The sequence below is a fragment of the Arachis ipaensis genome, chromosome B05 (genome assembly GCF_000816755.2).
Source record: "Arachis ipaensis cultivar K30076 chromosome B05, Araip1.1, whole genome shotgun sequence".
NCBI lineage: Eukaryota > Viridiplantae > Streptophyta > Magnoliopsida > Fabales > Fabaceae > Arachis > Arachis ipaensis.
In genome coordinates, this window is record NC_029789.2 from 131,889,889 (window position 1) to 131,914,729 (window position 24,841).

A 24,841-nucleotide genomic window follows, 5' to 3' on the forward strand; every position below is an offset into this window, starting at 1 on the left:
TAATAATAATAATAATAGCTAAAATTGGCTAAAATGATAAATAAATACTTATATTCTAAATTCGAACTAAAGAGCTCAAGTTTTATAAACAGCACAAGGTATTTTTATGAATATATATGATAAAAGAGCCTTTTTTTTTTGGGGGAGGGGGGGGGGTTGGGGTACATCGTTTGCAATTCACATTATATATTCAAATGATTTTTAAATAGCATGACATTTTATCGAGACGTCTACAAGATCAAAAGTAGTAAAATAAAAATGAGGTATTTGAGATCTTACCACAAGGTAGTAAGACACCTTCAGACACCAATGGTGAGTGCTTTTATTAGAAAATTCAAAGACCAATGATCCCAAAATCAAAATATTGAGCTTTAGTCATGAGCACTATACCTCACAATCTCACATCACTTTTACATTACAATCGTAATGTATTTACGTAAAGCAAAATTGGACCTTAAATTACTTTTGGCAGTAACACTAGTGATGTAGAACTTGAATAATACTAGCTTTCATTGCCTTAAAGGACAAAGAATAAGTATAATTTTGCTGACACCACCTAACACAATATTGTATGAAAGATCCTACCATCGATTGCATCAGTATAGTAGCCAAGCATCTCTCTTGCTCTACCTCTTCGAAAATACGCTTTGACATTCTGCAGGGAAAAAGACTGGGAATTAATACCAATATATAATAAAATTCTGCACAGCTACTAGACTTTGACATTCTGCAGGAAAAAAGACAGGGAATTAATACCAATAAATAATAAAATTTGCACAGCTACTAGATCCAAGGAAGTATAGAATATGCAAGAATAAACAAAGTGCTTCCCTTGAATAAGCCCGAGTCCAAGATCTAAAGAGGAGCCGAAGGGAGAAGGCTAATAGATTGACTTGCTTTTTACCTTTCATATTTTGCGTGAACAAAGTTAGATAAAGTTTCATATGAAGTGGACTCATGATATTTGGACTTCGGATTGTAAGAAATAATTATTTGTCTGTACGTCAAGAAAATCAATCACACAGAACTTTTATTACTATCCATGTTCAGGATTATTTATAGATGTAAATCACCTTTTTGTCAAGGCTAATTGCTTTTGTACAATCCGACTCAGCTGCGAGGCAATTCGAAAAAAGATATTTTCTTAGAAGTTCATCTAAACAAGCTTCTAGTAAGTTTTATTTCTTATTTTCGACCACGGATTTTAGAAGTAATATTTCAAATTGAACCCTCTATTTTCTGTTTTCTGTTTCCGTAAGTTTGTAATTTTACATTTACCCCTACCACAAGTCTTTACTTTCCAAATTTCCTCTCTACCCTTACATATAATTTGTGATAAAAAAAAAAATTTATTCTGCTAGGGTTGCTCACGTCTCCGGTAGTCTGTCTTCTTTCGCCACTGCACAACGCTTCTGCAGACTGCACATCTCGCCGCTGCAGCCAGTTTGCACGGTCGTTGCCAGTTTACATCCAGTAGTCTGTGTACAAATTCTTTTTGTGTTTGAGGAACAATAGATTCTTAGTTTGGTATATATTAGCAGGTATGTAAGTGTAGTAGGCAAATACTTTGAATTTATATTGTTCATGTTTGATTGGAAATTTGAACGGCCCTTCTTAATCGCAAGTTGGTTTCCCTGACGTGCACTTATGTGTCTGGATCAGTTTATAATTTTTCTCTTGAATTTGTGTTGCTTTAAGTTGTGCTTCTTCTGTCTCTTTAATCCTATCTTTATTCTCATTTTCAATTGCTGAGCACTTTTCTTCAACTCTACTACTTCTTTTGTCTTTATTATCCGGGATTAAATGAATTACTTGTCATAGTATTAATTATAAAATGAAAAACAATGCATATATGCTGCTGTTTGTTGGTAACTAGGTTCATCCCATTGGTATCTGGACCTTTGTCGTAATGTTTTCTCCTGTTGAATTTCTTATTCTGACTTGTCACTTGATGGTTTGATATTGCATTCCAAACTGTGTTAGCACTTGGCAGCATTTGTGATCTTAACACTGACGAGTATATATGTTTATTTAGATGAAGAATTTTTCATTCTTCTGCAATTCTATGCAATTCTATTCTTCTGCAAATAATCATGAATTCTATTCCATGAGGCATCATTTTACAATTTTCATTTCCTACATTTCCTTCTATTTTTTGTAATTTGAATTTCCAGTGACAAATGTCATAACCTTATTTTTGAAACAAAAAAGAGGTTAAAGGTACACTCCTTTCTTTAAATTATACTATTTAAAAATATCACATAATTTTTTGGGTGAAAATTTTATTTGCAAAATGTATTGGAACTTTTAACTAAATAATTCTTTCGTTTTCATCTTTTTCCTTTTGACAGTGAAATGTAGCATTTTAAGACAGAAATTTAGACCCTTTCAGCTCCTCACTTTAGTAACTCTAGCTTGGTATTGTCTACAACAAGAACCTCTTTAATTACTATGGTACTTGCTCAATTGCTAGTTTTGTTACTTCTCTATTATAATTACAGCATTGCCTTCATCTTGCTGACCCTGCATTTCTTTTAAAGGTTGGCCCGGTTGGGGCCATAGGCCTGGTTTGGATTCGATTTAACCGGTTCGGTTCTATTCGATCCAATTTTAGACCGATTTTTTTAAAATTGGTGTCAAAATTTTCGTTTCGATGAGCTTTATCCTAATTTGATATAATATTCATATTTCTAATATTCTTTATCAATAATTAATTTATCAACTAATTATTTACTAATTTAACGGAGTTTACAAGCCCAATTGGCAATTACCACTCCAAACTATGTGTGGATGAAGGAGGCCCGGGTCATGTAACCAATTTGACCATGTGCGACATATTGGCTCCAATTGAATGAATATTTTCATTTTCAATAAAAAAAATATATTATAGATTTTATTGACATGCTTGACAAGTTGATACTTAGGTTTTATGATAAGAATCTTAGGATCATATTTTGTCATGACATAATTTATTTATTTAAAATTTGTTTTTTTTTTTTGAACGAAAGAGCTCAACACTCAAGTGGAGCAAAGAAAGACAAAACAACAAAAGAAAAATAATTTCGATGTATCTTCGGCATAGCTATCAACAACAGGAATTATTTACCACACTACTCTGCAGCACATGAAAATGTTTGACCCACACATTCTACGACTTTTGTTGTCTTGCTCTGAAATATGACATCATTCCGTCACAACCAAATGTTCCATATAGATGAGAAGAACCCAACTAGCCAAAAATTGTGCCTCTCTTTTCTCATCGGCATTGATCTCCAACTCTCAAAGTGTTCTTTCAAAGTACCGGGGGTAGTCCACACCTATCCAAATTCTGAGATCCATGCACACCACACCTGCCAAGAGTACTCACAAGTAACAAATAAGTGTTGAATATTTTCAACATCTTTCTTGCACAACACGCACACATTATCATTCTATGGTAAGATTCCCAGCCTATTTAGCCGATCCTTTGTATTGACCCGCCCTACCAAAACAAACCAAGTGAATAACTTGACTCGAGGTGGAACTAACCTTTTCAAATTTCCTTTGTGAATCTGAATCTCAGAAGCTCCTCATCCAGAGTCTCTTCCTGCAAAACCTGCACAAATGAGTTAGTCGAATAAATGTCTTCGTTGTCAGATTTTCACACCACTCTATCTTGCACTTCTGCTATCAATTTAACAGATTGCAAGACATGAAGCATCTGGTCTAAGGTGTCTATCTCCCATTGACGTAGTTTTCTCCTCTATTGAAAGTGCCAAACCCACTCAATCCCATCCCAGAATCCACAATCCCCAATTACTGATCCTTTTTTGCTTGAAATCAAGAAGAGTCTCGCAAAATGAGTCTTTCAACTTTCCCACTTAGAGCTATGTATCCTCCCAAAACCTGGTAGATCTACCATCCCCTACTTCTATATCAAGGCCATCAATCATCTTCTGCCTTACATGTTGCTCCTTTATGTATACCTGCATACGTCTCTCCACGGGCCTCCTCTTTCTGGTAGTTTCTGAGTTGACAGCAAATGATTTGGGTTCAAGCTATTATAGGAGCACACAATCTTCTTCCATAGGGGGCAGTCCTCCTTTGAGAAGCGCCACCACCATTTAAATAGTAAAGCCGCATTACGAATTACCGCATCACCCACGCCCGATCCTCCTAACTTCTTAGGTGCCTAGATCATCTCCCACTTCACAAGAGCCATTCCAGGTCGTCCATCCTCCTTTCCCCAGAAGAACCTCCTCTGTAGAGAGATGATTCTTCGAGTAGTAAAAACTCAAGTAGTAAACAGACAGACTATTGATTACCGACTTAATGAGTACCAGCTTCCCAGCCTTACTTAGAACCTTTACTTTCCATAAGCTGAGTTTCTCTTCTACCTTATATATAACCGGCTTCCAAGTTTTTACCAACCACGGGTTTGCTCCTAAACTAATACCAAGATACCTCACCAGTAGGGCCGCCTCCTGACAACCCAGTAGCTAACACATTCGTCTTATCCACTCCTGGCTGCAGTTCACTGGTATCAAGTTGGATTTCTCAAAGTTAATGTTCAAACCAGACATAATTTCAAAGCACCTCAACAGCCTCTAATAGTTCCTCACTGTCTCCTCCTTCGGCGGACAGAATAATATAGTGTCATCAGCGAATTGTAAGTGTGATAACTCTATATTATCTCTAGGGTTGGCAATGGGTAGGGTAGGGTAGGGTTTGGATAGGGTTTGGACCCTACCCTAACCATACCCGCGGGTTGAAAATTTCATTAAAACTCTACCCGCGGGTTGAGAATCTCTCAACTCTAACCTTACCCACACCCTAAAGTTCTAAATCCTACCCTACCCTACCTTACCCGCAGAAATATCAAATTTTTTCAACGTAAATATAAAATTCAATCATTTCGAATCTTATACATATTAATAACATAAAAAATAAAAAACTAATGCTTTGAATTACTAAATTAACTAACTAGTTTAATGGTTGTTCACTTATTGTAAGTCATTACATAAGGGAGGTTATGGATTCAACTCTCACTTCCTTCACTATATACCCAATTTTTATAAAATATGTGTTATATATGAGGTGCGGGTAGGGTAGGGTAGGGTACACCCTAAACCCGTGCCATATCCTACTAAACCCGTGCCCTAATTATCTCTACCAACTAAGAATGGAGATATTCGACCGCCTCCCCAATCATTCTGTTAAGCACATCCACCACCAGAACAAACAAAAACGATGATAATGGGTCACCTTGACGGAGTCCCCTCTCCATCTTAAAAGGTTTCAATGGTGACCCATTTACCAGAATCGAGATAGATGCAGATCTAATACACTCCCTGATCCATGCCCTCCAAGTTCTACCGAAGCCCATCTTCTCTAGCACAGTATCCACAAAGCACCATTTCACTCTATCATATAAAATTTGGTTTCTTATATAAAGTAACTTCTATTTTGTTTCTTTTTTGGATTCCTACATAGTATAATAAATTTATATAAGGTTGAATAATGTTTTCCCTTTTTGGTTTTTAAGGTTGGATCAATTGATGTAATTTTGCATCTGGCTTTCAAAAATTCTTTCGTGGCTCTGTAGTTTTGCATCATTATCATTGCATATATATATATATATATATCCATAAGTACTGGTAATTGTTGAGATCCAAGATGTGAAAAGTTCCTAAGCTTCAAAGAGAGTTCTAGCAACATTCCACTTTATAAAACCAAAGATTTTTTTTCTTCAAGCCATATTAAAAAGATTTAACATCAGATCTCTGTGTGTTTCATAAAGGGCAAGGAATTAATTAGTTCTATTAAGACACGAATTCAGAATATCCATATGCTACTATTCTGTTTTTCTTGATGAATAATTATGTTCTCTAACATTAAATGTGAACATAGTATTTAACTTGATGATTATGCCTTCTTATTTCCTCCATGTGAAATTAGATGATATAATAATTTTTAATTGTATCATATTGCAGTTACAATTTTTTTTGTATAGAAAATGAAGATGAGGCGGTTCTCTTTGGTGCTGAAGCCAAAGGCATTTGCTAGAGCAAGGCAGTTCTCCCAGGAGCTGAATCGGTTGTTGTGGAGTAATTCCAATATGGGTTTGTGTCAAATTTTTTAGCTTCTCTTTATGTTATCCCAATTTGAAACATTTTTATATAGTTGTGGTTGTTTGGAATATTGGATAATCATTAATAGTTCTGTTTTCATTGAACATGATTAGACCTTTAGTGAACCAAAATGGAAACTGGAAATAGTATCTGTGTTAAATACATGACTAAGGTAATCAGCAATTAGATTGTTTGAAAATTTACTTGCCTAACATTGTGTATTGTTACTTCTGAAATGAAGCTTCAACTGATAGTAAGCTAGAGGTTTCATAATCTCTATTTAATTTTGTTTATTTTATGCATAATTGTGGCCTTCTGGTCGGCAAATGGCTATCCTAATCATGCAACACTTGAAGTGGCTTTAAAATGCTTCTCAAATAAAGTTAGCACTGCAAGCGTTATTAAAAAAATGGTCCAAATGTAATGAAGTTTCTTTTGGCTTATGGTCTTCAGGTATCAGTCTTTAGTCAATGAATTGAAGCACCATATGTATTTTTTTAGTACATCTATTTTTCTTCTGTTTAATCAAAATGGTTGACTTAAATGTGCAAATGGAAAAGTTTACTATTGCAATATTACTTAATAAAAGCATTAAATCTGAGCAATTCATACTACCTATTCTCTTTTGTTTTTCTATAAATTTAACTGAGGGTATTTGTTTTCTGTTTCCAATTTAAAACATTGTGTAGGAAATTTTGGAAAAAGTGGAGACCCTTTTTGTCATCTTTCTATTTAAAATTTCAAAAACAAAAACTAAAAATATATCCTTTTGTTTTTCATGTTCTTGCACAATAAAATCGTTACCTTATTGATTATTTATGGATTCTGTCTTACATACAATTTGAATAACATTATAGGTGATGATGAATTCGATGAAGGTTACTTCCAACAGAAGTACATTGGAGGTAATTTTCCATTATAAATAAATAAATACATAATAAAATTGGATCTTCTAAGTTTCTCCCTCTTATATTCGTGTATTTTTTTGTTCTTACATGTAGATACCAATATCTTGCTCCTCTCTGTGTATGCTTATTAGGATGCTTTTTCTTTTTGTTGATTTTATATTATTGTGTTAAAATTTTATTTATGTAGTTGGTGCAATATTAATCATTTTATACTATTGCCTTTTCTATCTTTGAAGTCTGTAATACTATTACTTTAATTGACATCCACATCATGAAAGGACATACCACTAAACCCAGTTCAATTCAATCTAATCATGCTTGATTTTTTTAATTTTGATTATTTTATATAGGAGAGATTGGTGAAGGAGAATACTTTGCTTTCCAAAACTGTCAGGAAGCTTAGCAAAGATATCTATAAGGTGTAAATATTAGTATATAATTTTGTCTTTGAATGAATAATTCTTGGTTCCTTGGCTTCATTTAGTGATTTTATTAAAAGGTTTAGGACAAATATCCAATTCTAATTATTTTTCACTAAATTTTTAAGTTTTTACTATTTTTGTTTAAACAGTGTTTACCATAGATATATTCTTATTAAATTGTAGGTTTTGTATTCTCATTAAACTCCATGCTTTGTTATTTATGACGACAAATGAAGTATAGAGCATAATTGGGAGATATTGTGTTTCTGAAGTTCTGAATTTGTTGATATTTTTGAAAAAGCTAAGTAGTTTTTTGTTTCTGATTTATCACATTACATGCATGGGTTTGATGTGCTGATTTTAGGTTATTGTCAAGTCATTTTTTTTCTCTTTTTGATGTACTGATGAAAATTATGAACAACTTAAAAGGAAAAAATTTTAGGAGTATGATCCCTCTCAAGCATGGAAAATATCTCGGCGACTTAGCTGAAGGAAATGTAACACAGGAACATAACCTTTCCAAAGAAGATGAAAAGTGGAAGAAAACTATTACTCTAAATTGGCTTTTGCTACACTTTTCTCTTTTCTCAAGTTAATATTGGTTTAGTGCAGTTCACTAACATAAAAAATTTTTGTATGCATTGAGCGATATCCTAAATGCCATTACTTAATTACTTGATTCATGTAGTGAGTTTGCATACTCAAAAAATCTTTCCTTTGTTCCATTATATGCCAAATTGCCAATCAATAGTAGTTCAATCAAGCTTGGTTTTGTTACCCATGGATATTAGTACCTTGAATTAAAAGCAAAATTTGTTTACTCTATATAACAAGAAAATCAGTTACCTTCTTTGTCATGTTAATTGCTTTGGTACATTATGCCTCAGCCCTCAGGTATAACTGCATGAACACAGAAAAATGAGAAGATGTTTGCAAAATAACATTTGAGATTTCATCTAAAGCTACATCAGCCAGTTTGTGCTGCATGGGGGGAAATGAAAAGATTGTAAGACAATAAGAGTGCAGGGAAGCTTCACAACTAACACGTGATTCCCTTTCAATGATGAAATCAGAACCATTTCAGCTTAGTGCTAAATTAACATCAATGCATTTATATAATTACAGAAAAGAAAAAAAGAAATAATGATAGATACCCACAAGAAACGCATGACAACCATCTAGTCACTGCATAAAATAAGCAATGACAAAGAAAACGCTTAGGGTGGATAAAGCAGAATAAAGAGTAACAATCATGTCAAGCCCCAAAAGCATTAATATGTAATGGATAGATGATCCTGAAGAAGGTAACAAAACACAAGTTAAAAAGAAAGAGATACAAACAACATTTGTGATGTCTAACAAGAAGAATCTCATCTACCTTTATCCTTGCAATAGGCCTCTAGATATCATTTCACGAAGAAGTTTCTCAGCTTTATCATTTTCACCGTTTTCAAATAGAGCACAAATGATTGTTTCATAAGTCACAGCATCTGGTAAGCAACCACTGTCTTCCATTTTTGTCATGAGTGCCAATGCTTCGTGAAGCAGACCCTCTTTGCAAAGCCCATTGATCATAATGGTGTATGTCCGCACATTTGGACGATAGCCTTTAATGGAAAGATCTTGAAATATCTCTTCTGCCTTTTTAATTCTTCCACTTTTGCACAGGCCATCTATAAGTATGTTGTATGTATATATATCTGGATCAATGCCACTCTCTTTCATTTCCTTGAATAATATAAGTGCCTTGTCATGTTGTTTGATATTGAACAAAGCATCCAGCAAGGAACTGTAAGTGACTATATCAGCAGGTTGACCTCTATCATGCATCTTTTTAAGAAGCTCCACAGCACAAAGGATTCTCCTTGATTTTCCCAAGCCATCAATTAGAGTATTGTAAGTAACCATGTCCGGAACCAAGTTCCTGCAACGCATCTCTTCAAAGAGATTCAAGGCATCATCGACCATTTTACTTTTGCACAAACCATTAATCATGATATTGTAACTACAAACATTAGGCGACACACTACTTTGGGCCATTGTGTTGAATACATATTTTGCCTTATTTACCTCATTAACCAAACAATATCCATCCATTAAGCTATTATAAATATACACTTCTGGTTTCACACCTTGTTTCATCATGATAACAAACACACTCTTAGCATCTTTGACCCTTCCTTCCTTACATAGCCCATCAATCAAAATACTATAGGTACAAGCAGTTGGAGTAATGTTTTTCAGCATCATATGATTCAGTAAATCAATGGCTTCTTTTAGTTGACCCCCAAGGCACAATCCATAAATTAGAGTGCTGTACGTGATAACATTAGGATAAATTCCTTTAGCAAGCATTTCAGAATATAAATGAAAAGCTTCACTTAGAAGGGTAACCTTGCACAAGCTATCAATAATTGCGTTGTACATGATGACATTAGGAACAATTCCATGTCGTGGGATCTTTCTCAACACTTGAATAGCATCTGATGTGTGTCCGGTCTTACAGAGGCCATTGATCAAGGTCCCATAAGTGACTTGATTAAAGTGAAATCCATGAGCCAGCATTGTGGCATGAAAGTGCAGTGCTTTTTCAACATTACCACAGAGACAGAGGCCTTTCAGGATTGTTGTCAACGTTACGGCATCAGGCTGAAAACCCATCCTGAAAATCTTGGCCAATATAGAGAAAGCAAGCTTCATACGACCCATGCCACAGCAACAATTGATTAAGATATTCAAAGTAAATAAGTTGGGAGCAATTCCCCTGGCTTGCAATTGCTGAAAAAGGGAAATGGCGGTGGGGAAATGGTTGGTCTTGGCAAGAGATCCCAAAATCTTGGTGAATTGGATGATGGACGGAGGGCGACGCATAGAGAGCATGCGAGTGAAGGAATCAACAGCTTCATCAAGTGATTGGGGCAGAGAGTGAGAGTGAGAGTGTAGGGATGAAGTTGAAGGGAAGCAAAGACGGAGAGCGGAGAGGGAAACAGAATTTGGGAATTGAAAAGCATACCTTAATTTGATTGGTGAGGAAGAGAACAATGACAACATTCTTTTCTTGCAATCAAGTGGAGTATCGTAAAAGGGAATGCGTTGAACTGAACAGTGCTTCCACCTGAGAGAGTGAGAGCAGTATCAAGCTTATTTGATTCGTTTAAGTTGTGCGTCTTCTGCCTCATTAATCCTAGCTTTATTCTCATTTTCAATTGCTGAGCACTTTTCTTCAACTCTACTACTACTGTCTTTATTATCCGAAATTAAATGAATTACTTGTCATAGAAATTATAAGTAGAATAATTGAATGACAGATATAATTAATTCGTAATTTTTAAATAATCAATTTAATTAAAAATATCTTCATAGGACGAATTTAAAAAATGACTTAAAAACAATGCATATATGCTGCTATTTGTTAGTAAATAGGTAGTTCATCCCGTTAATTGGTATATGGACCTTTGTCGTATTGTTTTTTCCTATTGAATTTTTTATTCTGACTTGTCATTTGAAGGTTTGATATTGCATTTAAAATTGTATTAGCATTTAGCAGTGTTTGCTATCTTAACACTGATATGTTTACTTAGATGAGGAATTTTTTATTTTTCTCCAAATAATCATCATTTCTATTCTATGATACATCATTTTATAATTTTTATTTTTTACATTTGTTTCTATTTTTTGTAATTTGAATTTCAAATGACAAATGTCATAACCTTATTCTTAAAACAAAAAAAGGGTTAAAACTTAAAAGTACACTCTTTTTTTTGAATTATACTATTTAAAAATATCATATAATTTTTTAGGTGAAAATTTTATTTGCAAAATATATTGGAACTTCTAGCTAAAATAATTCTTTGGTTTTTATCATTTCCCTTTTTGACAGTGAAATGTACCATTTTAAGACAGAAATATAGGCCCTTTCAACTCTTCACTTTAGTAACTCTAGCTTGGTATTATTTACAATAGGAACCTCTTTAATTACTATGGTACTTGCTCAATTGCTAATTTTGTTGCTTCTCTATTATAATTGCAGCATGGATTTCATCTTGCCGATCCTGTATTTTTTCTAAAGTGTCTTGTAATTTTGCAATCTCTTGTCTTTTAACTTCTTCAAGATCAATTAATATATTGAGAATGGTATAATATTCAATCATGATTGTTAATGAACTCTTATGATGTAAATCTCTTGACTAGACTAATTATTATATAAGTTCTTTGGTGTATTATGATGCGAAAGGAAAAGATGGATTATTTGCTGGATTATCAAGGTAGCAAATCACTGGTTTTATTTACAAAAAAAAAAAAAGAAAAAAAATTTCCACTATAGCATTGAAAGGGATTATTTGATTGTTCATGCTTTTGTTAAATCGCAATTCTATGCTGAAGTTTGAGTTCTTCAAAATTGTAGGAAGTGCAGTATACAGCAACTGAAGAAAAAGAAAGTGTTCGAAAATTTATCAAATTCATTGAGAAAAAGGACGCCGGTGCTTCATGAAAATGTTTCATTAGTTACCAAATGCGTGATGCATTTTCACATTCGTAGTTCGAGGGCTAGCATTCATGAAAGTAAAAACATTTTTATCAATGCCAATAAAGAACAGTTTAGTCTGTTTTGACCATAGTTTATGATTTATTAATTAAAATAGAAAAAAAAAACTCAGCTTGAATTGAAATTGATCCTTCTAAATACTCTCAAATAATTTAGAATTCAAAACCTATATTTTATATTGAATAGTCATGAGCAGAAATTTATCAGTATAATTTTGTGTTACATATTTATGAAGCAAAAAGAAAAAAAAAATGTAGAGGTAACGAGTAACGACACACGAGCTAAATGTTTTAACTAAGTAGGGACCAAAATTCAGATAAAATCCAAACAGGCAACATTATTACAAGTCATAACTCACAAGACATTCATATGGATCGAACATTCACTTATTATAACCGATACAGACGTAATATCAGTGGGTATTGTTAAGCATGATTCTACCATTGGTGATATGCTAATTATGTTGGTGTGGGTGGGTGTTTCATCATTTAGTTTCTTAACTAAAAGGTCAGTAGTTTAAATTCTACCTTAGACATGAAAAAAATTTTGTATTGAATTATGTTTTCAGTGTTTGTTTGGATGTCATTAAATTAAAAAATATTTTTTTATTTTTTATTTTTTTTGTTTCAATAAAATTTTAGTAATAAAAATAAAATAATAAAAAAAATAAAAATATATTTTTTAGAAGACATATTTTTTTAGAAGATCTTATAAAAAAAGATCATTTAAAAAAAGATATTTTCATAAAATCTTACTCAAATAAATCCTTAAGCAGATGACCATAGCAAAAAGATTAACAATTGAGTTTCATCCTCAAAAAACCAAAAAGAAAATAGTATTAGTTGGAGTGATCTGGAACATATGGTTGGAACGTAATGTCAGAATATTCAATAATAACATCGCCAGTATTGACTTTATTCACACAAAGACAGTGTCAAGCTACAATGAGTGGACTGGAGGTGATTCTTTAGGTGATTGATAGTATAGTTGGAGGTGCCAGGAGATTGTTTCTCGGTCTACAGGGGTCATGTTTTATGTTGTCTGTTTTATGTTCTGTGTTTTATGTTTGTGTGTTTTGCTTCACTGTAATGTGTTGAGCTTCCTATATTTCAAAAAAAAAAAAATAGTATTAGTAATTGTGTTTCAAACTTTTTTATATATAAATAAAAAAATCATATTAACTCTTTTAAGTATTATATGGTAATTTTGCAGGCAGAGACTATTTCGCAATCAATGACTACCAATAGAGAAAGAACGTTATTGCACAATCCATGCCAACGCAATAGAGGTAAAACAACTTCTCCACTATAGCTACGAAATAGTTGGAACCACTATATAACAACACACGCAATCTTTGCGCGTTACATTGCAGCCATTTGTTTAGTTTTGAGTTTGGAGAATTTCAAAGAAAATAGAGAGAGAATGACAGAGAAAAAAAAAAGAAAAAATAAAAGAGCTTTTGTCGCAATGATTCGGAGTAGCGACATCAACCGTTTGAATGAAGGTAGACATGTCACGCGCCACATTGATGATCAGGTTAGAATTTAAATTAATTTTTTTGTTTATTATATTATAGTTATTAGTTGGTTAATTAGTAGTTATAAGTTTAGGATTAGTTTAATATATTAGGGAATAGACATTTATAATATATAAATTAGGGAGACTTTTAAATTTAATGTAAAAATCTTTGGATTTAGACTACACATATTGTAAATTATTATGAATGAGATAAATGTTGATTTATGATTTTTTTTTTTTTTTTTACCAAAGATAGGAGACTCGAATCCGCAACCTCTTAATTGAGTATGGGGAGACTATGCCACTTGAGCTATTACTCATTGGCAAATATTGATTTATGATTGATAGAGTTTTAGAGATACTTTATATAATAGGTGTTATTAGTAGCATTGGTTAAAACTTAATGTAGAAATCTTTGAATTTAAGCTAATTATTGTAGTTTATTATAATTGAGATGAGTGGTGATTTGAATTGAACTTAATGTCGAATTACATAGAGTCAACAAGTCCTATTTCCAAGGAGGAATAGGGACTCAGGAGTGGAGAGACTGCTTGATGTATTGCTACGCTACTTAGAGGATGCTAGTTTTGCCCATGTAGCTCCAGTTATAGATTTTCACTTCGATAACTCGCTCCTGTTGGCATTTGTTGAGAGATGGCGTCTGAAGACCTATTCGTTCCACATGCCGTGGAATGAGTGTACCATCACCCTTCACGATGTCAGTTATTACCTTGGCTTGTAGACACATGGGGAGTCGGTAGGTGGTTGTAGTCGAGATTTTCAGACTTATCATGGTCGTGACACATGGGAGATGATTGAGGAGGCACTTGGAGCATAGTTAGGGGTGGCAAACGGGCCTAAACCCGCTAGACCAGCCCACGTAACCCGTCAAAAAAGATGGACCGGACTGGAAAATTGGAACCACCAAAGAGTAAAAGCTCGCCTAACTCGCACTACTTAAACCGCAAGCTTTGGCAGATTTTGGCGGGGCGAGGTGCGTTTTTTCGCCCGCCATTAAGATAACATGGTTGAAGGCTCGTCTGATACAGTTGCCTGCTGACGCTGCACCAGATGTACTCTGGCACTATGCACATTATTACATATTTAGATTGATCGGTGGGTTACCGATGACAGATAAATCTAGTGGCATCGTACATGCTAGATGGATCCTATTGATTGTTGATTTTGAGAGATGCATGCAGTACTCGTGGGGTTCTCCTATGCTCGCTTGGACCTACCACTCTTTATGCATGGCTATCAATGGGTGACTTAGCTTGATGCATCCCACTTATGCCATTTTAGAATTACCACAGATTTTCGGATTGATGCCCTCAAGGTAGGGACTTGGTGGATAATGAAGGTCAAATATCGGTTTAGAATTTTTTAAAAAGAATTGCCCCGTCAATAGTATAGTTCCAAATCAACAAATGACCCTAATCAAAGTTTAAATTATTGTCACAATTCAAATTAATAAAAATCGAAAGTTTTAAGTCCCGAATCGTTCTCCCATGGATAAAGTGAGGTGTGCGTATCATTGGATATGAGGGAAAAGGGGGGTGTAATAGCAATTGACAAAAAGTTAAATTGTAAAAAAATAAAGAAGCAATAAATGTTATTTAATTAAGAAAATGAAAGGAGATTCAAATGTTAAAAAAGGTCTTGACAAGGGTTGAGAGTCAAGGTTTTCTATCCTAGTCATTAACTATAAATATGACAATTATGAAGAGTTAATCTCACTTAGTCAACCTTAACATCAAGGGTAAGTCAAATAGGCATAATTGATCTTCTTCTCGAAATTCTAACCAACTCACTAATTAGCTTAGTGGAAACAAAATCAACTAACAACCTTAAATTACCAATCAATATTGGACATGAATGACTCAAGGTCACCTAAGTCCTTAATCCCAAGCCAAAAGTGTAAAATCAACTCTATAATTAAAAGAGATTTTATCAAACACTTGGAAAGAATAAAAGAAAAACATCATAAATTACATGAATCATAAAAGCTATAACTACCAAACTCAAGAAAGCAAAAACAACAATTCAATTAAGCATCAATAATATGAAAAATATCAAAATTGTATTAAAGGAAACAAAAATTTAACAAGAATTCATAAACTAAAGAGTAGCAAAATAGAGAAATTAACAAGAAAAACTAGACAAATTAAGATGCTAGAACATGAGAATGTAAAGAAAACTAAACTAAAACAAGATTAAAAGCTAAAACTAGAGAGAAATTAAGCTAAGAAACCCTAAATTTTAGAGAGAAGTTGGAGCTTCGCTTTCTAGAATCACCTAAAACATAATAAAAACCTCCACTATCACTCCTTGGTTCATCCCTCTTCAATCCTTGGTTCAATAGCATCAGAAATGAGTTCGATTGAGCCCAAAACGGGCTAGAAATCGCGGGTCATGTGCACAGTTAAATGAGGCATGTGCTCAAACGCGTGCGTACACACACAATGGTGTGTATGCACACTTAAACTCAATGTCCACTATAGACATATGCATATTATTTTGAAGCTCCAGATGTTAGCTTTCTAATGCCACTGAAACTGCTTTATTTGGACCTCTATAGCTCAAGTTATGATCAATTTAGTACAAAGAGGTCAGGATTGACAACTTTACAAATCCGTCATTTTTTCATGAATTCTTCCACTTTGCATACTTTTCCTCTATTTTTTCAAGTTATGCTTACCTTCAAAATCTTAAATCACTCAAAGAAACATATCAAGGCATCGAATGGGAGAAAAGTGAATTAAAAATTTGCAATTCTAAGCATAAAAAACATGTGATTCACAATTAAGCAATACTAGGAAGAGATTCACAAAAACATGCAATTTCAAAGAATAAATGCGAGGTAAGTTGATAAAATCCACTCTTTTCAAACAAAAAAAAATCATAAAATATGGATTTATCAGTGATTTTTCATTAGCTGCGAGGTCTATATGTTTACAATGCTTTTTCTTGTAGCTGCTATTTTTTTATTTTGTGATTGAACATATTGTTTTGTTTTGCATCTGTAGGTTGGTTGGGCCGCCACAACAATATAGAGATGACATGAGTTAGAGGCTATTGCAATGGAGGCAGCAATTGGACTTGGTCCTTTATGATAGGGTACTTAAGTTTACATATAGAGAACTTAGTAAATTATGTTTACTTATGCTCATTACTAATTTGACTTAAATATATATGTGTATGTTCTTTGTAGTTCTGGTGGACACCTTATGACATACAGCTGTTGTACGATATCATTCCTCAATGGGTGCGTAGTAACGAAGAAAAGCTGACACATACTACAGTAGTGTCTTTGATCTGTTTTCATTTTCTCAAGTTCTATCACCCAAATCGAGTTATTCGACAGTTCAGGGATGCACAACATATACCCGAGCTACTAGTAAACATTGATGGGCTACTTACCTTGACCCTCAGACTAAAGGATGAATGGTGGTCGACGGAGCTTGCATTGTGATATTCTTCATGGAGAGACCGTTTCGAGCCTCTGCGATAGACGATAGTGTTACCCACGACGGACCTACGACCTTCGCAAGCCTATTTTACATGGTAGTCCCAAATGTGTTGTAGTCATTTCTTGTCACGACGCAACAGTCACCTATTACATGTGTTGTTGGATGATGCTCCTCAAGAGGCCCCACGGGCATTAGCTTGCTCATTAGGGATAGGTGAAAACTACATTTCATATACCTTGAACAGGCTCTCCATGCGATATGCTAGATGAGCAAACATGGTCTAATCGAGTCTTGCAAAAGTACATGCCACTAGAGCATGATGGCATGGATAATGGATAGCCTGAAAGAGCTAGCAGTCGCAACTATTAGTGTCTAAATAAACCCTAAATGTGGATGGGTAAAATGCATCAACCAACTCCATTTCCTCGACATCAGAAAAGGAAGCAAAAAGATTACATTCACGGCCATCTTGGGAATAGCATCCATGTTTTTTTGAACATTTTTTATCAGGTAATATGAAAGCACGTTACCCCGACTAAGTTTAGCAAATGTTTGTCGGCCATTCCTAACAAACAAGTTTTGCAGCCACATATACGATTATACGTGGACTGAACAATGGTTGCGACGGGAAGGTTACACGTCCCCCTTAGCACAATATTGATGATTCACTTAGATAAGTTGGTAATCATGTGGCCAAATCTTCGGCCAGAATCACAGTGTGCCAGCCATACCTCTTTGCAAAACATATTTGTCCACGTTGCAAATTCCGATTCGAGATCTCTTAGTGCTCTCATGTATGCCAAGTATTGCTCCTCATTTGGGGAATATGCTGCATTAATCAAGGCTCGTTTTTCTTCTTTACACTTGAACTGATTCATGAAATTAGCATCCATATGACAGATACAATAAGCATGATATTCCCCTAGAGGATGCCATCCACTACCCTCTTCTTCCATTGCGGCATGTATGCCTTTAGCTCTATCAGATATGGCAAGACTATCTTCTTAGGGAGTCACATGCTGTCACAAATTCCTTATAAAGAATGACCAAGACTCTATTGACTCTGACTTAACCAATGCAAAAGCAATGGAAAGAATGTTTGAGTTGCCGTCTTGTGCAATGGCCATTAACAACCCTTTCGTATCGCCCATACAAAAGTGTGCCATCAATAGATACTAGAGGTTTAAAATACTTGAAGGCTTCAATGTAGGGAGAAAATGTCCAAAATACCTTATCAAACTGCATAGAACCAAAGTTTCGAAGCATGCCTTCATAATGTGGCACAAGCTTGATATCATGAACTAAACGAGGCAAACATTGCTCAATCACATTTAGCAACCTCGGAAGTTGGTTGTACAACTCTTCCTAATCCCCATTGATTTGAGCAATTGCTTTTTGCTTTGCCATATAAACTTTCCTGTACGACAGCTTAAATCTATAGCTCTATTCCATTATCCCTTGACCCATGTAGTACCCTAATCGGAACGGAAGGATTACTTAATTGATTAATATGTCAATTATTTTTAGAAATCTTACAACAATAACGTGATAAACATGTAACCATTCTTCCAAAAACATATGAAAAATTTTAAAAAATTTACTTTCTATCATGGAAAAGATAAGTCTGCAGATAAGGTTGCTGTTGAAATTTGAATGATCTTGAGAAATTGTTGACATCAAGCACGTGTGCATAGCCTCGTATTTATGAACATCCCAATAACCAAGATTTTATCAATATCCAATCCGAATGCTCCATCGACAACCTACAACATACTCTCTGCACTAACAATGATACTTCAAATAATCATATTCAACCACCTGATACTCTACACTCCAACAAATATTGTAGTTCTTGATGGCAAGGAGAACAGACTCTCTACTGTAAATCTATGGCCAACCCTCAGCTCCATGCTCCCATTTGTTTTATAGTCGTGACCGCCCCCTAACCAAAAGGCATCGGCTTCACTTATATAGCATCTAGGTCCAATGTCGAATAATGGCTTTGGAACTTGGGCTCGGCTAGGAAGTGGTAATGGTGGTGGCAATATATGTTGAGTTTCTGGGACAAACTCTATATCATTGCTATTACTATCAAAATCAGATTGGACTCACTCCTTGTCTTACTTGAACTCTTCAGAAACCAAATTAACATTAGATTCATCATTTGGAGAGAAGACTGAATTCTTGTGTGGAATTCGGTTCTTTCCACCTAACTTGTTCCTACTACACAATCTGTTGGGAGTTGGGACTGCTGCAAGTAAGGAAGAAGAACTATTGCCAACATCCACCAACTCAACGTAAAGTTTCATCACTTGTTCAATCATAATCTTTCCATGACAATCGAACATAACTCGCACATGATGATCATCATCTTTTAAGCACAATACCTTATATTGATTAATCCTTATGGCATCCAATGAAATGTACCGATACCCAATTTTTCGAACATGCTTAATTCCAAGAATTCCTATGTTGACTAATATCGAACTTTTAAGTTCTATCAACGAATGCAATCACCAAGTATGCATAACAATAGAATCACTGCATTCAAAATGTGCACCATCATCTTTACGTGATATTGTTGCATTCAGATAAACAACAACAACTATACATTCAGTAGTCATTTGGAGAATTTGTCTTTATGAGAAAGAAAGAAGAATAGATGAAAGACAATCCTTCGTGACAATTTCACACGCAATAGTAACATCTACCGCCATTGCTCAGTGTGTGCACTATAAGATTTTTAGGTTATACTGCAGTCCATGTCTATAATAAAGCTTGCTTACGAAATTGTTAGTGAATGTTTAAAACGGTAAAAAATTAAAAAAATATTTAAGAGTTAATATGATTTTATTTTATTAAAAAAATCCTTGTGTTTCACCATTTTAAAAAAAAATACCAAAAAGGAAATAGTATTCGTGATCTTACTAAGTTAATGGCACAATCGACTTGTTACATACCTTATTTTAAACGTAAGAACAAGATAGAAGCATAGCATACAAATTGTTAGGCTAGTGAAGACACTATTTAATATTCTTACTATTTCTTTATTTTTTTCATAGTCAAATTACTGAATCATTTCTCATTAATTTATTCAATAATTTATTTTTCTTAAATCAATTCATTTTTATTTTCTCTTTTTCCCCTATTATGCGAAATGTAGACTCTTTCAATCTTTGATATCCACCAATGGATTCACATAAACACCTCATCATTCCTCATCTTTAATGGCATCTGAATAAAATCCAATGGCTTTCTGCTACTCCTTCCCCTTGTAAACTAGTTATTTTCTATTTCCACCTTAAAAAAAATAAAAATAAAAAAAAGACAATGATAATTGATAAATGCCTTTTTTTTCAAAATTTTTAATGTCGATTTTTTTTGTGAAAAAAGAAAACAAACAAACAAATGGAACAATGTTTTTCATGATAATTTCAAGAATGTTTCAAATGAATCATTTGATCTATGGTAGAGCCAGCATAAAGATGAAAGTTATCAAGCCATCAACCTACAAGTTTAGCTCAGCTAACAAATGAAAATACTCTCTACTGAACAATTCCTATCGTATAAAATTACCATAATTGTTTCATTAAAACCAGATTTGATCACATAATTGTTTCTTAACACAATATTTTAACTTTAATGAGATTCGAACTTACAAGCCCGAATATACCACCAAAGTTTCTCATTTTAATTGTAAAGTTTATAGGTTTATTATTTTTCTTAACATGATTATATGGGAACATGCGATTCATGATAGAATATTCCAACTTTTTTGAGCATTAACCTGTGCAAATGTTTCTTGCTACTCTTTGGGGTGCTTGGAGATTGCGCAAGAGGCTAGTGTTTGATCAAAATCCTTTGGCTTTGAAGTTTGAATCAGTAACCTTTTTTATCAAGTTGATTGCTTTGGTACAATATGCTTCAGGTATAACTGCATGAACACAGAAAAAAGACAAGATGTTTGCAAAATAACATTTGAGATTTCATCTAAGGCTACATCAGCTAGTATGCTGCTGCATGGGAGTTTACTTTAAATATGGGGGAAATTAAAAGATCGAAAGACAATAAGAGTGCAGGGAAGCTTCACAACTAACAAGGATTCCCTTTGAATGATGAAAATCACAACCATGTCAGCTTAAGAATAAATTAACATCAATGCACATATATAATTACAAAAATAAAAAAGGAAATAATTATAGATCCGACAAGCCACATATAACAGCCATCTAGTCACCGAAAATGCCATAAAATAAGCAACAACAAAGAAAACACTTAGGTGTGGGTAAAGCAGAATAAAGAATCACAATCATGTGAAGATCTAAAAGCATTAATATGGAATCGAAAGATGATCGAGAACAAAACACAAGTTAAAAAGAAAGATACAAACAACATTTTGTGATGTCTGACAAGAAGAATCTCACCAACTTTTATCCTTGCAACAGGCCTTTAGATATCATTTCACGAAGAAGTTTTTCCGCGTTATCATTTTCACCTCTTTCAAACAGAGCACGAATGATTATTTCATAAGTCACAGCATTTGGTAAGCAACCATTGTCTTCCATTTTTGACAAGAAAGCCAATGCTTCAGGAAGTAGGCCCTGTTTGCAAAGCCCCTTTATCATAATAGTGTATGTCCTCACGTCTGGACGATAGCCTTTAATGGAAAGATCTTGAAAAATCTCTTTTGCATTTTTAAGTCTTCCACTTTTGCACAGGCCATCTATAAGTATGTTGTATGTATACATATCTGGTTGAATAACATAAGTGCCTTGTCATGTTGTTTGATATTGAACAAAGCATCCAGCAAAGAACTGTAAGTGACTATATCAGCAGGTTGACCTCCATCATGCATCTTTTCAAGAAGCTCCAAAGCACAAAGGATTCTCCTTGATTTTCCCAAGCCATCAACTAGAGTATTGTATGTTACCGTGTTAGGAACCAAGTTCTTGCGACGCATCTCTTCGAAGAGATTCAAGGCGTCATCGATCATTTTACTTTTGCAAAAGCCATTAATCATGATATTGTAACTCCAAACATTAGGACACACTCTACTCTCGGCCATTGTGTTGAATACATATTTTGCCTTATTTACCTGATTAACCAAACAAAATCCGTCCATGAAGCTGTTATAAGTAACCACATTTGGTTTCACACCATGTTTTGTCATCACAGCCAACACATTCTTGGCATCTTTGATCTTTCCTTCCTTGCATAGCCCATCGATCAAAATACTATAGGTACGAACATTTGGAGTAATGTTTATGAGAATCATATCATTTAGCAAATGAACGGCTTCCTTGAGTTGACCAGCAAGGCACAATCCATAAATTTGAGTGTTGTACGTGATAACATTGGGAGAAATTCCCTTAGCAAGCATTTCAGAGTATAAATGGAAAGCATCATTTACAAGTGTAACCTTGTAAAGGCTATCAATAATTGAGTTGTACATGAAGACATTAGGAACAATCCCATGCCGTGGGATCTTTCTCAGCACTTGAATAGCAGCAGATGTGTGTCCGGTCTTACAGAGCCCAGTAATCAAGGTCCCATAAGTGACTTGATTAAACTGAAATCCATGAACCAGCAGTCTGTCATGAAAGCGCACTGCTTTTTCAACACTACCACAGAGATAGAGACCTTTCAGGATTGTTGTCAATGTGACCGTATTAGGTTGATAATCCATTCTGAAAATCTTGGCCAATACAGAGAAAGCAAGCGTCATACGACCCATGCCGCAACAACAATTAATTACGATGCTCAAAGTAAATAAGTCGGGAGCGATTCCCCTGGCTTGCAATTGCTGAAAAAGGGAAATGGCGGTGGAGAAATGGTTGGTCTTGGCAAGAGATCCCAAAATCTTGGTGAATTGGATGATGGACGGAGGGTGACGCATAGAGAGCATGCGAGAAAAGGAATCAACAGCTTCATCAAGTGATTGGGGCTGAGAGTGAGAGTGAGAGTGAGAGTGTAGGGATGAAGTTGAAGGGAAGCAAAGACGGAGAGGGGAGTAGGGAACACAACAAGGAGAGGGATTTGGGATTTGAAGAGCATACCTTAACATGATTCGTGAGAATGAGAAGAATGACAACATTCTTGCAACCACCAACAGAGTGAGGGTAGAATCAAGCTTGTTCGAGGTTATTTACTTATTTATTTAATTGTTTCTACTTTTGTAGTTTTGTTATCTTATTTAGGCCACGGATTTTAGTAATTTCAAATTGAACCCTCTGTTTTCATTTTTTGTAATTCTACATTTACCCCTACGATTTTTAGTTTCCAAATTTCCCCTCTCCACCCTTAAACATAATTTGTGATTCTGCTAGGGTTCTTGACGTTTTCGGCAGTCTGTCTTCTTCCGTCGTCGCTGTTTGTGCAATGTGTGTCGCTGTCGTCGCCCTGTTTCTCTTTCTCGCCACCAACTCTGACTTTATTCCTTCTCCCTCCGCCTCTGCCTCTGCCACCTACTCCAAACGCATCAAGGTTCCATTCTTTTCGCTTTTTCTATGAAAACTACATGGAGTGTTGATGAAGTTCTTGTAGTTAAAAATTACGTCTTGTTTTTGACGATGTGGATAGGTAGTTGATCGATTGATTTCGTGGTGGCTATAACTAAATGACGATGATAAGTTATAAATTCATTTTGTGTTTGAGGAACAATAGATTCTTAGTTTGGTACATATTTGCATGTATGTAAATGTAGTAGGCAGATACTGAATTTGATATTGTTCATGTTGGATTGGAATTTATATTCTTCTGTAATTCTATTCTTCTGTAAATAATCATCAATTTTATTTAATGGGAAATCCTTTTATAATTTTCATTCCCCACATTTGCTTCTATTTTTTGTAATTTAAATTTCGAGTAACAAATGACATAACATTCTTCTTGGAAACAAAGTTAAAAGTATAATTCCTTTTTTAAATTATACTATTTAAAAATATAATATAATTTCTTGGGTGAAAATTTTATCTGCAAAATGTATTGGAACTTTAAGTTAAAATAATTTTTGTTGTTTTCACCGTTTCTCTCTGAAAATAAAACAAACCATTTTAAGACCGAAGTTTATACTTACCTCTAGCTCCTCACTTTTATTTACTAGCTAGTAACTCTAGCTTAGTATTGTCCAAAACAGAATCCTATTTAGTTACTGTAGTGCTTGCTCAATTGTTAGTTTTGTTGCCTTCATCTAGCTGACCTTGCATTTCTTCTAAAGTGTTTTATAATTTTGCAATATCTTGTCATTTAGCTTCTTCAAGGTCAATTAGTATATTGAGAATGACATAATATCAATTCGTGTTTATTAATGAATTGTTGATGTAAATTTCTTAGCTAGACTAATTGTTATGTAAGTTCTTCTGTGTATTATGATGCGAAAGGAAAAGATAGAGCATTTTCCGGATTAACAAAGTAGGAATTCACTACTTTTATTTACAAAATTCAATTCTTGTTTTATGATTTGTTTGTAACTTCCTATTTTCACTAGCATTAGTATAATTAGCCATCCATTTAGCCATTGCATTCTCTTTACTCAAAATTGAGTTGTGTCATTATTTTAGCTTTTCTGCCCGGTTATCATTTTTAATTCTTTCATTATCACAGCCTTGTGGTTGAATATGATATTTTTTATTTTTTTCTCATAAAGAATTAGAGGTGACAACCTGGATTAAGAATGACCTTACTCATTACAAGAAGTATAAACATACATATAACAATCCTACTCCTTTTTGGTTTTATGTTTTGGGGGGGGAGGGGGGATTGTTTATCAAATCAAGGAAAAGATTTATCATTCTTTGCTGAAATTCACTCAAGAGTGTTGCATATTAAGGTGATTGCTATGGTATTTAAAAGGTGGAGCTTAAATTGC

General features: G+C 34.3%; 2 protein-coding genes, 2 long non-coding RNA genes and 1 pseudogene across 8 annotated transcripts in view; 2 read left to right on the plus strand and 3 right to left on the minus strand.

The window, feature by feature from the left end:
- LOC107644195 (pentatricopeptide repeat-containing protein At1g63130, mitochondrial-like) overlaps positions 1 to 10,648 on the minus strand; it is an 84,230-nt gene extending 73,582 nt beyond the window's left edge. For 2 of the 5 annotated variants that reach the window (XM_021102807.1, XM_021102804.1), the window contains exon 1: positions 8,287 to 8,817. Coding sequence is in view for 1 of the 5 variants with exons in the window: in XM_021102808.1 (XP_020958467.1) it covers positions 8,821 to 10,320 (1,500 nt within the window). In the remaining 4 variants the exon portion in view is untranslated. Of the gene's footprint in view, positions 1 to 245; positions 656 to 1,073; positions 1,157 to 8,286 lie in introns of those variants that run through there. The other 3 variants (XR_002347212.1, XR_002347214.1, XM_021102808.1) reach the window with 3 other exon arrangements.
- Positions 1 to 24,841, minus strand: part of LOC107644198 (translocon at the outer membrane of chloroplasts 64) — a gene marked incomplete at its 5' end in the record, with an annotated part of 89,197 nt that overhangs the window by 21,431 nt on the left and 42,925 nt on the right.
- The window catches only part of LOC107644199, a 21,689-nt pseudogene continuing 17,295 nt past the window's right edge, over positions 20,448 to 24,841 (minus strand).
- Positions 23,141 to 24,841, plus strand: part of LOC107644212 — a 2,457-nt gene continuing 756 nt past the window's right edge. Inside the window, exon 1 of the long non-coding RNA XR_001621264.2 lies at positions 23,141 to 23,457. This is a non-coding gene — a long non-coding RNA (uncharacterized LOC107644212). The remainder of the gene's footprint in view (positions 23,458 to 24,841) is intronic.
- LOC110262549 overlaps positions 24,690 to 24,841 on the plus strand; it is a 501-nt gene continuing 349 nt past the window's right edge. Inside the window, exon 1 of the long non-coding RNA XR_002347235.1 lies at positions 24,690 to 24,802. This is a non-coding gene — a long non-coding RNA (uncharacterized LOC110262549). The remainder of the gene's footprint in view (positions 24,803 to 24,841) is intronic.